We start from the raw sequence: 13,024 nt of genomic DNA, 5'->3' as shown, positions 1-13,024 counted from the left end.
CGGATCTGATGCAGGCGGAGTGCGGCGGGGCGGCGGCGGGTTGTGGGGGCGGCGGCGGGGTGGCGGCGGACGGGCGGGAGGTCGCGGGTGTGCGGGCGGGAAAGGAAATGAAGTGGCGGTTGTACGTTCGCGGGCGGCGGCTGGTTTTGGACCAAATGCACCTCGTGATGTAAATTTGCACCGCGAGGTGTTGCATTTTACATCACGAGGAGGCCGCGGTCCAATTTTTTTTTACATATGGACCGTTTGTTGGAGCTGCGTTTTTGGCCTTAGATGGTCCAAAAGTTAGTTACTTTTACATTTGGACCATCTATTGTAGATGCTCTAAGCCACCCATTGCATACCATAAATTGATGATAAACTTGTGTAATCCAGCTTACACTGTGCAATCATTTGTATTTTCTGTTGAACAGTTATGCACATTATTGTCTGTGCCTAACATTTCAGAATGCATCAAGCGTGGATGAAAGCATATATGTAGCAAAAGCTATATCTTCCGTAGCAGTAGTGAATGTTTCATCAATCTGATTGTATTAGCACAAATCAAGATGGTTTGAAGAGGAAGTCTATCTTTAACGTGACAATTGATGACTAATGGGAATATTGAAGTTGTCGTTTGTTTTGGTGCTGGGTTTGCAACCTCTGCACTAAAACAGTATAAGCTGGCAAGCAACCAACTTGAGTGGGCTAGGTTGCTGAAACTGACTTTAGGACATAGCTCCTCCCCTGAGCCGCTCCCGTGAGCGACCTCGGGGGCAACCCTAGCTTCCTCCTCCTCATCCCCTCCTCCCGGCCTCCCTCCCCCGCCGCCACCGCGACGCGCCGCCGGGCAAAGCCCGGCCGGCGTGGGTGGCGGCGGGGAGTCTCTCCCCCTCGGCGTGGTCGGCTGCTGGCTCGGGGGCGTCGGGTGGCCGCGGGCCCGGCTGCGCGGCGCTGGGAGCGCGGGACGGCGGCGGCGCGCCGGCGTCCTGGGACCTGTACGGCGCGCGGCGGCTGCGGTGGATCTTCTCCTGGTGGTGGCGCGTGGGGCGACCCGGGCCAGATCCGGCCGGATTCGGTGCCGATGGCTTGTCCTTCGGCGGGGGCTGTGGGCGGTTTTGGCCACGGCCAGCCTCTCCTTGTCACAGGTAAGGGTCGCGGTATGGTGGCGGTGGTGGTGGGGTGGACTGGGGCGGCGGCGTATCGTGCTGCAGGCGGGGCTCCCTTGTGCCACGGGCTGCGCTTGGCCTGGGCCACGGTCGGCGGTTTCCTCTTCGCAGCTCGGTGGAGGTAGCAGCGGGGTGGTAGTGGGCGGTGCGTGCCCGGCGGCTCCGATGCTTTGAGTCCTCTAGGTTGGGCAGTGGCCCGGCGTGGCTGCTGCTCTTGGCGGGTCGGTTGCGGCGGCGGCTGGTTCTCCGACGTCGGCTCGTTTGTAGGCGGCCCGTTTCGACCTTCGAGCCCTTTCCTCGTCATCCGTATGCAACCTTTGTTGAAGGGTTGGCCCTCCCCCTGTTGCGATCCATCACTCGCCTCGCACTCGGCAGCAGGATCGAGCTCGTCTCGCGCCCGGCAGCAGGACTGACCTTGTCTCGCGCCCGGCAGCAGGACCAAGCTCGTCTCGTGCCCGGCAGCAGGACCAAGCTCGTCTCGCGCCGGCAGCAGGACCATGCTCGTCTCGCGCCCGGCAGCAGGACCGAGCTCGTCTCGCGCCCGGTGCCGCTGGACAGGGCGATGGAGGCCAGTTCTGGCCGACCTGTCGGGTCTCGGCACTGGGGCAGCCTAGGGGTGTGAAAGGCGGGTCCTTTCCGCTTGTGCCTTTGGTTGGGGTGCGGCAGATCTCGGGTGAGGTGGTGTCTAGGTCCTGGATGCTGGGGCGGCGGCCCTAGTGGTTGGTTTGCGCTGCTCATGGGTAGAGTCCGTGGCTTGGTGCTGCCCGGTTTCCACGGCCGTGTGGACGGCGTGGTAGCCGGGGTGTGGCGTTCGGTGGCGGTGAATGGTGGCCGGGGTGAAAACCTGCTCTATCTTCGGATGGACCGGCGGCGGCGAAGCTCGTTCCCTTCTTGAAGGCGTCGTCGCGGCTCTCATTGCCCGTCGTGTTGCTCCAGGGGAAACTCTGATCCTTGGATTGGGCGGTGGCGGCGCTCTGGTGTCGTCTCCTTCCTGAAGGCGCCGCCTTGGAGCCCAGGGTTCGTCATATGCGGCTCCACCTCTTCGCGTAGTGCTAGGGATGGTGTTGTTGCGCTCAGCGCCTATGTATCCTGCCTTGGGTGTGTGTGTGCGCGTGTGTTGTGGGGGAGTGCGTTTGTACTGGATGCTGTTGATCATTGCTTTATATATAAAGCGGGGCGAAAGCCTTTTTCGGTAAACTGACTTTAGTTGGCTGATGCTGACCAGTGTTCGGGTAACTTGGAGAAAGACTGGTCGAAAGTGGTTGGATCCTAGGCCTCAGATTTGTTCATTTCTTTTTTGAGGAGCCAAAACATGCTGTACTCATAGCCTTGCGCAAGCTGGCACGATGCTAGGGGACAAGCCATGCCAGAGCATGGTGGTGACTGTCTCCCTAGTTATCCCTTGTGTTCTAACCTTAGCTCCTGATATCGTCTCCTGCCATCCCTCTCGCCATTCTGTAACCCAAACCGTAAGGACGGAGAATATATTGTGCTGCACATTCTTTCACACAATTTTTCTGCAGTCCATGTTTTTTCTCTTCATGGTATTATTGCCAACATATCGAGTTTCTGTCTCACTCAAATTGTACATATAGGACTGCAAGTTTTAACATCAGGTGTTTCTGCACGGTTGGATGAGAGGATACACAGTCAATCTTATCCGAGGTGATACATTTGAAGCTACCATGGTTGCTATCTTCTTATCCTTGTCTATTTTTAATATAGGTTGTGTATAAGAAGGCTGATTATTTCCTTTTCCAGTCAATAGTTTGTGGACTGAAATGCACCCATAACTGTAAATGATTATCTATTCTATAGGAAAAATACAATCGTGGCATCAGAGAATGAAAATCCACCTTTAATGCCTGCTATCATGACTCCTGGTGGCCCTCTGGATCTGGCAACCGTACTGCTAGGAAACCGTATAATCTTCATTGGTCAATATGTTAACTCGCAAGTGGCACAACGTGTGATATCACAGCTTGTCACACTTTCTGCTATAGATGAAGAGGGTGATATTCTGGTTAGTGTACATTTTTTTATTGGAGGTTCAAAATTAATTTTATAACGTAACATTTGCCTTATTGTGTGTGTGTGTGTCGCGCGCGCGCGCGTGTATCTGGCCCCTCGATTTGTTGAATTACTCAATGTGTTCTTCTATATCAGATCTATCTTAACTGCCCTGGCGGAAGTCTCTATTCTATCTTAGCAATTTATGATTGCATGTCCTGGGTACGTTATCTATAATCTCTCCAGCTTAGCAATTTATGATTGCATGTCATGGGTACATTATCTATAATCATTGTAATTCACCACTATAATTCATGCTACATTCTTAATATTTCTAGTTCCATTATATATATTTTGTTTCTTGTTCACCCGTCACAAGAATTCTTCCATCTGATTAAGATTTATGTTGTTGGCACTAGAATCATTGCACACACAGCACCAAACAATTTTGAGTCCGTCGTGTATAGACCTCCTTGGCCAGTGAGCTTATGTATAAAACGAGCCAGTGAGCTTACTCGTAGTATTAAAAGGAAATAATAATGTTATGCAAAAGCTGCTCTTGTGTCCATGGTATTGTTTACAGGAGTTGTAATCTTAAATTGGTACATAAACCTGAGCAATTCCTGTGCTGGGCAGCTCCAAGTGGGCTTTGGTACGGTTCTGCTTGCCACATGTGACATGCCTCATTTCCCAACTCTGGTTTAGCCTTAGAAACTGTTTTTTGGGCTGGCTAGGCCAAGTACTTATGTCTTGTACATCTATACCTACTATTAAAGGGAATAGGTATCCTTGGTTTGGTTTAGTCCTTTTCGTTTGATTTACACACGCTAAGCGATCTGGGCCAGGTACTTGTATGTTGATGGGCCTTTTATGGGCTTTCATAGAGACCGCGAAAAATAATTGGGTCAAAATAAATCAACATTGTGGGAATTGAACCTAGGACCTCCTGTCTAGCTCTTCGATGTAACAACCAACGACTTATGCGTCTTTCACATTTACTAATCCCAACTCACTCTAAATATACGAGTGGCAGTCATCATGTTTAGGGCAAGCTAACTAAGGAATGAGCTAATAAAGGAAGGATTGTGGGCTTAAATAGAATATTTAAACGGATGTGACTAATTAAAGAAAGAATTATGGGTAAACCGGTGGAATAACTAAAAGAAAGATGTGGTCTTAATAAATTCTACATGAAGGATTTGAGGTAAAAAGGTAGGATAATTAAAAGGAAGGATCTGTAGGCTTCAATGTGTTGGGGCTACTAAACTAGAAAAGGAAGGATTTGATTCCCAACTAAAACGGGTGAGGACGTCATAGTAATTAATAAAAGGATTATACTTAAATGCCATTAAAAAAAGGATTATACTTAAATGAAATCAGTGGGAGATTATGCCTGGCAAAGAAAATATGAACACGGCTAAATTGCAACGTATTTTTTTATGTTTATTTTGTAGAAGGACGCTGCGTTGCAGCATGTTCTTCATAGAGAATCTGGTACTGTGGGACATTATGTTTGTACAAAACATCAATTTTACCCGTTGCAACGCACGGGCATATGTGCTAGTACACATGGAGCTTCACCATTGCTTCTTTTGCCTTCTTTCACTTCTCTTAGCATCTTTTTACGACATATAATGAGGTTTTTCTTTTGCTGAGTCTCAGGCCCTTAGATTGGTAATGATGGTGGTGTCATAGGATGTTTCATGGGATAGTCAGAAAAATAGTGTTGTAAAATGATGAAGTGTGAACTTATCCGTAAAACAGGAAAACCCGTGTACTCCAGACAGGGACTCGCATTATGTGTGGTAAATGTCTACTGTTAGACTCTCCTATTTCCTACAAAACTAACAGAGCAACGCATGTTTATGTGGCTAGATTTGTGAAATAATCTTCAGTTCACATGTCTGATACTAACTTTTTTTTGCTTGTGCTGATTTGAATGCTCACGGTAGACATGTAAAACTATAAGTAAGATGTAACAAAAATGAAGCTTTAGTGTAATTGGGTTCTTAGGTAATCTTAAATTTGTTGCTAAAGAAACATTCCACTTTTGAAACTATGTGCATGTTAAAACCAATACCTAGCTTAAGAATTAATTTTGACACAAATGTACCTGATTAAGAACCCGAGAATAAGAATGTTGCTAATCATAGGATTTTTGACCATTCTACTGGGGTTGGTTGGCATTTAACCGTCGATGTGGCACTCCACCTAGTCACTCACTGTAGGTTGCTTTCAACGTTTTAGCTGTACTCCTCGTGTTACTTAGCTGTAGCTGCATTTCCTTGTAAGATAGTGTATGCACCTAGACAGCTAGTAGTCAATTTGCTTTTTGCTTGTACTAGCAGCTGCTAGAGCTGCATGGTCGGTTCAGACTTAGCAACCGACTTGCCCTGTCCTATATATATATGCCTCAAGGCAACAATACAAAAAATAGCTTCAAGAAATCAAACTATCCTGTGTTCAGCCCTAGCTCCCCTCTGCTTCTCTACTTTGACCTGTTTCTAATATTTGGCATTAGAGTAAGGTGTTGATCCAAGACCATGTCAGCTTCAGTGGATGGCCACACCGGTCACAAACCACAGTGGCACGTCTATCGTCGACGTTCCCCTTCTGCGTAGCCAAGGCGCGGGCGTCGCCATGATGGTCCAGTGGTGGTCGTCCAGCGCGTGGTGATGGAAGTCGGCGGTGCGCTGTTCCCGCAACTGATTCAGAGCAACTATGAGGATTGGAGCCTCTTGAGTGAAGATGGAGGTCGTGGTCTACGGGACACCGTCGAATTCGATGACGTAGACCACCATGAAGATCGCATGGCGCTCGAGGCCGTCCTGAGAGGCGTGCCGCAAGAGATGGTCCACGCCCTAGCTGTCAAGAGGATAACCAAGGAAGCTTGGGAGGCGATCCGGCATTGATTGCGTCTGCAAGTCCATGGTGTAGAAGTTGCTTCAGGAGTGGAGCTGCTTCCGGGATAGCGGCCGGACAGTCCGACGCCTGATGGATGCGTGTCTCCATGGCTGGTGTGGGGTCAGACTGCTGCTGATCTCTAGAGGCCGGACAATTTGGGGTGGTGGCCGGACAGTCCGGCTTTGCCATTTTGTTCTCGGGTGCTTTCGACGCTAATCCCTGACAAACAGCTAGACAATAAGTCAAGTAGTTGTTTTATCCGTCTATAGGCCGGACAGTCGGACATGGTGGCCGGATAGTCCGGCTGCTAGTTCTTCTTCTTCTTCCTCTTCCATGCTTCCCTCAGGGATGGTGTTGTTGCTCCCTTTAGCTTGCACTTCTCGATATATGTGAAGTTGAGCTCAAACTTATACATACACGAGGGGGAAGGGTCAAGTAGTATACCATCCAAGAAGAAACCAAGTAGACACATAAAGGATGGAATTCACCTTAGTATATGTGATGCGCGTGTCCCTTGGCAATGGAGCCAAAGCATGGTGATGACCCTTGGGTGCTCCGCACCTCTCTCCCCCTTGGGAAAGATCTGACCTTGGATGGAAATCTACATCACCATGGAAAGAGATAGATTGAAGTCGTTGCAAGAGTAGAACTTGTTGATCGCCACGTACTCATCATCTTGACGTTCTATATGGCCACTCTTCATTGTCGCTCGCCCATCCATGAGACATGTATCATGCAAACAACAAGAAGGAAAGAACAATGTAAGTGTAGTCTATTCATAAAGTTCATATCAAGATGGCTCAATAGGAAGGAATTCACCTTAGGAAGGTTCCCGAAACACTTGTCAGTCAGTATAGTGTATATCTTCTCGCAGGCAAGATGTCTCATGACGGCATCGCCTTGCGATCCCTTTAAAATGAGCAAACGGAACGAACACTTGGAAACACAAAGGTTTTCGCATGAATGCTATCTATTTTTCATGTGGTGATTCACCCAACAAGTGTCAGCATTGTGCTTAGCATAAGATGTGACAAGGAAATGCTTCATGGCATATAAGTGTAGGAAGTGAGCACGGCCAAAGACATCATATTCATGGACTAGAAGCAATAGAACTTTATGATCACAAACATGCAAATGTGAGGTAGTGGTCATCCCAGCAAATGTATGCATGTACGTGGTTTGTGATATAGGAATGTGTCGTCAAAGTAAAGAATGACAAAGTTCCTAAGGGGATGCCTAAACACATGTGTCCTCAAGTGCATGAGAGTATGACGTGCAATAGGCAATCCAAAGTGCAAGACAATCCATCGTAGTGTGCAAAGGTTGTGGTTAAAGTAATGCTACATTTAAGACAATAGAAAGAACAATTGTTCAATGTGTGTGGGCAACAGAGTGAGAAATGTAACAATCAAGAGTGCATGGCATATGTGAGGTAAGGACATTGTTCCAAAACATATTGTAAAGGCATGGAAGCAATGAGTTCTTTCTTTGAACATGTCACCGGGGTGGGGGAGGGGGAGGAGGAATCCCCACCTGAATATTGATCTCTATTCAAAGAAAATGAGCCAGTTTACGAGGGAAACCAGGTCGAAAACCATAATCTGGTTTATGAGGAAGACCAGATCGAAAACCTTGATCCTGTTTATGAGGAAAACCAGATCAAAAAATCGTACAACCCGAGGGGCAAAAACAAAGTCGAAGCAAGAAAACACAAGAAACCCCGTAAATAGTTACAACACAAAGCAAAGTCGAACAACCTAAAGAAATACTCCCTCCGGTCCTTTCTAGTCTGCATATAAGTTTTGTCCAAAGTCAAAGCGTCTCTACTTTGACCAGGCACATAGAAAAAAGTATGAACATTCACAATGCCAAATCAATATTGTTAGATTCGTTATGAAATGTAGTTTCATAGTATATATATTTGATATTGTAGATGTTGTTACTATAAATTTGGTCAAATTTTGCAATGTTTGACTTGACAAAAATCTAATATGCGGAGTAAAAAGGACCGGAGGGAGTAGGTAGTTGGGTGGAGCAACACATGTTATGCATAACCATCTACAAGGCGGCCCTAGCAAGACAACAAGGAGGCAAACTCAGAGGTCGCCATGAGAGCACACGAGCATTAGCAACATCGAAACCAGTGGCGCAAGATAATGCATGGTTCCACCACCAGGGGGTTGCACCATTGCAGGTCCCTAGCCATCCAACACCAAAGATTAGGGTGGTCTTGCCTGTGGCGAGGTGATAATGACGGAGGGAAAGACGCTAGTTGAGCAAGGATGCATAGAGAATGCTAGTTCACCACTGGAAGATATTGTTAGTTGGTGAGAAGTGACGGAGAGTGACAAGCTCACAAAGAGGCCTCAGAAGAAAATATCTCAACTAAGGCCGGCTATAGACCATGATGGAGGACACACAACCACAAGTTGGCGAGAACAAAGGATCCAAGCAGAAGCCGGACAGAGTGTTGCAAGCAGCTCACATGGCGAGAAGAGGAGATTATCAGGGTTGCTGAGGAAGAGACATCAACATGAGGAGAGCAGGAGGCACAACGGTCGGAGGCAAAGTAGAGGAACCCAAAGAGTGGAGCGAAGGGAATCCTAGCTACAAAGCCGCGCCTTAGATAAGCAGTGGGATAATCATGAACCCCTTCCATAACACCTCCAAGAAGAAACGGAGTGCCCAAAGGCGTCATTGTTGCAAGCACTGAAGCAGCGCAAGGATTTCTCCCAGAGCCGGACAGAGCCACAACTAGCCGAGGCAACGAAACACACCCCATAAGCGACCGGAAGACCCCGTATCCGACATCACACAACTGAAGGTTGAGTCGTGGAGGCCGGACGGGGCGCACCAAAGCATGTTGCACATGGGATGCAGGGAACCTTTTGTGGATCCGGCGAGAACTAGGCAAACGAGCGGCATGTCATTGCGAGCATAGAGCCTGGCCACCCTTGCCGAGGGGAGCCGACTTAACAGGGGCATGTTGAAAGCGGAGAAGATGTAGGCAGGGGTTGGTCCCGTGCCACACGAGGGCGGGAGGTCGAGGTCCGGCAAGCCATGCGCCGCGCGGGGGCGCACAGAGCAGGGGGTGACATCGGGGCACCTAGTAACCGCAAATGTCATGGGGGTGGAGTGGTGGTGAAGGTCGACGCCGAGGCTCGCGTTGGGGCTGGGCCGGTGCCTCAGCCACCAAGGACGAGCAGGAGGCAGCCCAGCATGCCACGACAGGGACTACCATGGTTGGCGGCCACGGGTGGAGCGCGGAGGCGGGGCCTGTTTATTCGGTGGTGACCGAGCACAACAGGGGGCGTCGATGTGGGAGGGGTGTTGGGGAGAAGCAGCATTGCCGTAGACTTTCCTAAAGAGGTGGAGCAGTGAATGGGAGATGTGGAGCTAGGAGAGGGACGAGCGTCCCGTTTGCGGGTGGAATAGCCGAGAGCGAGGCAGAGAGAGGAGTGTGCACGCACGGGAGCGCGTCCGAGGCCGGGGATGGATAGGCGTGCGTGCCTGAGGTAGCCGGTGTGGTCTGGATCTCGATGTCGGAGGCAAAGAACGAAGCTAAGAGAGTACGGAGGGTTGCGAGCATGGACGGCGTGCGTCCTTGCTGCCGTCATCCGTCGCAGGGCTTTGCCCTTGGGCCTCCTTTGACGACGACAAGTACACAACTGGTGGCGATATAGGTCTCTGTGGGGGGCGACGCTCGCGCGGGGGGTGGGGGGTTGGGGATCGGGGCTTTGTAGTCACGAGAGTGACCCGGGAGACAGGCATGGGTTCAGCCCTTTCCATCATTATTCTTAGCTCGGAATCAACAAGTTTGATACAACACACAAGGTATATTCATCAAGAGTCATGAAAAAGTGGCAATCATGCGTCAAATCAATATCACAATCATGTGTGCAAGTAATTAGCCGAAAAGAACAACAAGGCGACATGATGCATGCAACACATGTGGTGTGATCCAAAATTTCCATGCTCAAGGTTAGGGATTCTCAAAAGAGAAAGAGATCACCTTGAAAGCTTGTCCTTGTGCGTATTTCACAATGTCAAGGGACAAGCAAATGTGTGATAGTAGCGCGTCGGTGGAAAGTGTACTTGGCTCGCTCTCAAGAGCTCGTATGGTCAACTCATGGTGTGTAGGAGTAGACGAGTAGTCGATATTACCTACACATGAACAAAACAAAACAAGGAACGTATGTGCATGGTAGATAAACACATCATCTATCATGATGTGTCTCTTCTCTTGCACATAACCATTAACACAGAATATAGTCAATGCATGACTGGCATATGCATTGCATTTGACATAGCAACAATGATCATCATGCATATTGTGCAAAGAAGGAAATAAAACATGCGTCACATGGAATACGAGAAGATCTCAAACCTATGGGGGTAGTCTCATGTTCAAGCATAAGAACATCGTTGCATTCAACAACAACAATTAGCAAATGTTCAACATGGGAGGTGCAACAAAGGGAGACTTATGACAATATGCAATACCAATCATGTGCAAAGCATCAAAATAGTTGTCATCAACCCCATGGAAAGATAAAGTATCAACCATGTGTGATGCAACATACAAAGCATATGCGACACAATCATGGGGCAAACATCACTGTGTTAGGTAGAAGTCCTATGGAAGGAACGATGCATAATCATGGCTCTTCCAACACAAGTATCATTATAGGCATGTACCAAAAGTGGAACATGACAATAGCAATGGATATCTCCACCAAGCTTGCAAATACAAATACAATGAATAGAAGGATGGGTCATGTATAATGCAAAGAATGGGTCACAAATGCATGTCATTGTAATAGGAATGATCATGGCAAGATGGGCACAAATTGTGAAAATGAACAGTAACCCATAACCATGTGAGTGCCATGTAGAATAAGGTCGCAAAGTCTTGTCGCGAAGAGGAATGGTGGAGAAGCTCCATGGTAGCGCACACCTTGCTTGCTCTCAGGAGCTCTTTTCGTCAACTCGTGCGCTTGCGAGGTTGACGAGTGTGGGCACCTACACAATATTGAAAAGGAAACAATGTGTGCGCGTGCTATATGTACACATCATCCATCATGATTTGTATGTGCGTGTGGGAGTTAGCAAAAGATATGCAATCCGTAAAAAATTTGATGCATGATACAAGAAACTATCATCCATCATGAAAGGATGGTTGTGTGGTACAACATAATGGAGACCTGAAGTGGAGCAAAAGTATGATGTATGTATAGCACTTTTTGTCATGGGATCCATATGGTGCACTCAATTATTGGTATCATGCAACACAAAAGATGTATCAAGTTCTCCATCATGCATGAGAAAACTATGGGTTGCTAGCAATAGTATAGGCATGGTTGCTTGCAATGCAAGTACTTGAAGCAAAACATGGAGAAATTGAACATGTAAAGCAATGCATGGCCATAGCATTATTATTGGTTTGCATGGAAAATTTGGTTCCGCATGAAAGGTTTATAGTGCTACCATGCTCGCAAACAAAATCATGAGGATGGCAAGTATGCAATATATTGAATGCAAGACATGTGTGGTTATCCACAAATTCCATGCTAAAATGTCATGGCAAGGCATATGCAAAGAGTTGCTCAAATTATGTAACGGACGCATCGCAATATTATTACAACTTATGCAAATGCCAAGAACCATGAATTTGTCATCTATGCCATACTTGCCAAAGGATTGAATTTTATGGGATATGCATAGTTACTATGATGAGATTGGAAATGTGTGAATTTGGAAATCTCACCCATAGCATATGACAAAGCAAGAGTATTATCAAACATGATGTGATCTAAAGAATTCTCACAAGATATCCTATGCAACATAGCATCACAACTAATAGACTCCACATGAACATCATCATACTGATCATAAATGGGTAATAAGTCATCACATAAGGGAGTCAAACTAGCATGAGGCATGACAATAGGGAGATGTAATCAATGTCCACTAGTGGAACAAGAGTATCACCATCACCTCTATTATTACCTCTGTAGGTCCACTCATGTGGTGTAGGTGGGGTGGAAAGGACCATCTTCTGGCCATCTACATCATCTTGATGGTGTTGAAGTGTATATGTGGATTGCCTAGCCCTTTCCATAAGTTCGGACTTTTGGTTGCGTTGGCTAGAGCATGAATTCAACATGGTATCCGAGCCAAGAGGTCTTGAGTTCAAGACCCTGTCAACACACGCTTGCTTACGCTTACGAAGCCTTTAATCCCAAAAAAGTTGGGGTAGGCTAGATATGAAACCCTTTCACGAGGACTTCCCAGGAGGTCACCCATCCTAGTACTACTCTCGCCCAAATGGGTTTCATACCCAAAAGACTGGCTAGTTTTTATTTGGCTCACCAAGCCTATCACAACCCTTAGATATGAAACCCTTTCACGACGACTTCCCAGGAGGTCACCCATCCTAGTACTACTCTCGCTCAAATGGGTTTCATACCTATGGGACTGGCTAGTTTTTACGTTGGCTCGCCAAGCCTATCACAACCCTCCTCCTTTACCCGGGCTTGGGACCGGCTATGCCGATTGCCGAGAAGACATAGGCGGAGTTAAGACCCTGTCAACACAGTATTAAATAAAACGATTCTGCGGCCTACATCGATCCCACGTCTAAGGACTAAAATAGCCTAGACGTGAGGGGGAGTGTTGAAATATATTGCCCACCTCCCTCCATCAGTTCGGACTTTTGGTTGCGTTGGCTAGTGCATGAAGCTTAACATGGTATCAGGGCTAAGGTCTTGAGTTCAAGTCCTGGCTTTCGCAATTTATCCAAAATTGTTGTTCCCCCCTTTGTGTCCATGTATGAGCCTCTTGAGCCATACCTCTGAGTCTATCCATGTGTTGACTTTTCGCTTCACACGTGAGAGGGGGTGTTGAAGTGTATATGTGGATTGCCTAGCCCTTTCCATAAGTTCGGACTTTTGGTTGCGTTG

The 13,024-nt window shown here is 47.6% G+C and overlaps 1 protein-coding gene across 2 annotated transcripts in view; it reads left to right on the top strand.

Annotated features, from left to right (window-relative positions):
* The window catches only part of LOC119295905 (ATP-dependent Clp protease proteolytic subunit 6, chloroplastic-like), a 22,759-nt gene that overhangs the window by 2,237 nt on the left and 7,498 nt on the right, over nucleotides 1-13,024 (top strand). For both annotated transcript variants that reach the window (XM_037574335.1, XM_037574334.1), the window contains exons 3-5: nucleotides 2,744-2,813; nucleotides 2,967-3,171; nucleotides 3,315-3,380. In XM_037574335.1, the coding sequence (XP_037430232.1) occupies nucleotides 2,744-2,813; nucleotides 2,967-3,171; nucleotides 3,315-3,380 (341 nt within the window). The remainder of the gene's footprint in view (nucleotides 1-2,743; nucleotides 2,814-2,966; nucleotides 3,172-3,314; nucleotides 3,381-13,024) is intronic.

This window comes from Triticum dicoccoides, chromosome 4B (assembly GCF_002162155.2).
Source record: "Triticum dicoccoides isolate Atlit2015 ecotype Zavitan chromosome 4B, WEW_v2.0, whole genome shotgun sequence".
Taxonomy (NCBI): domain Eukaryota; kingdom Viridiplantae; phylum Streptophyta; class Magnoliopsida; order Poales; family Poaceae; genus Triticum; species Triticum dicoccoides.
The sequence above is the reverse complement of the archived record's forward strand: the minus strand, read 5'-3'. Positions and strand labels throughout refer to the sequence as shown.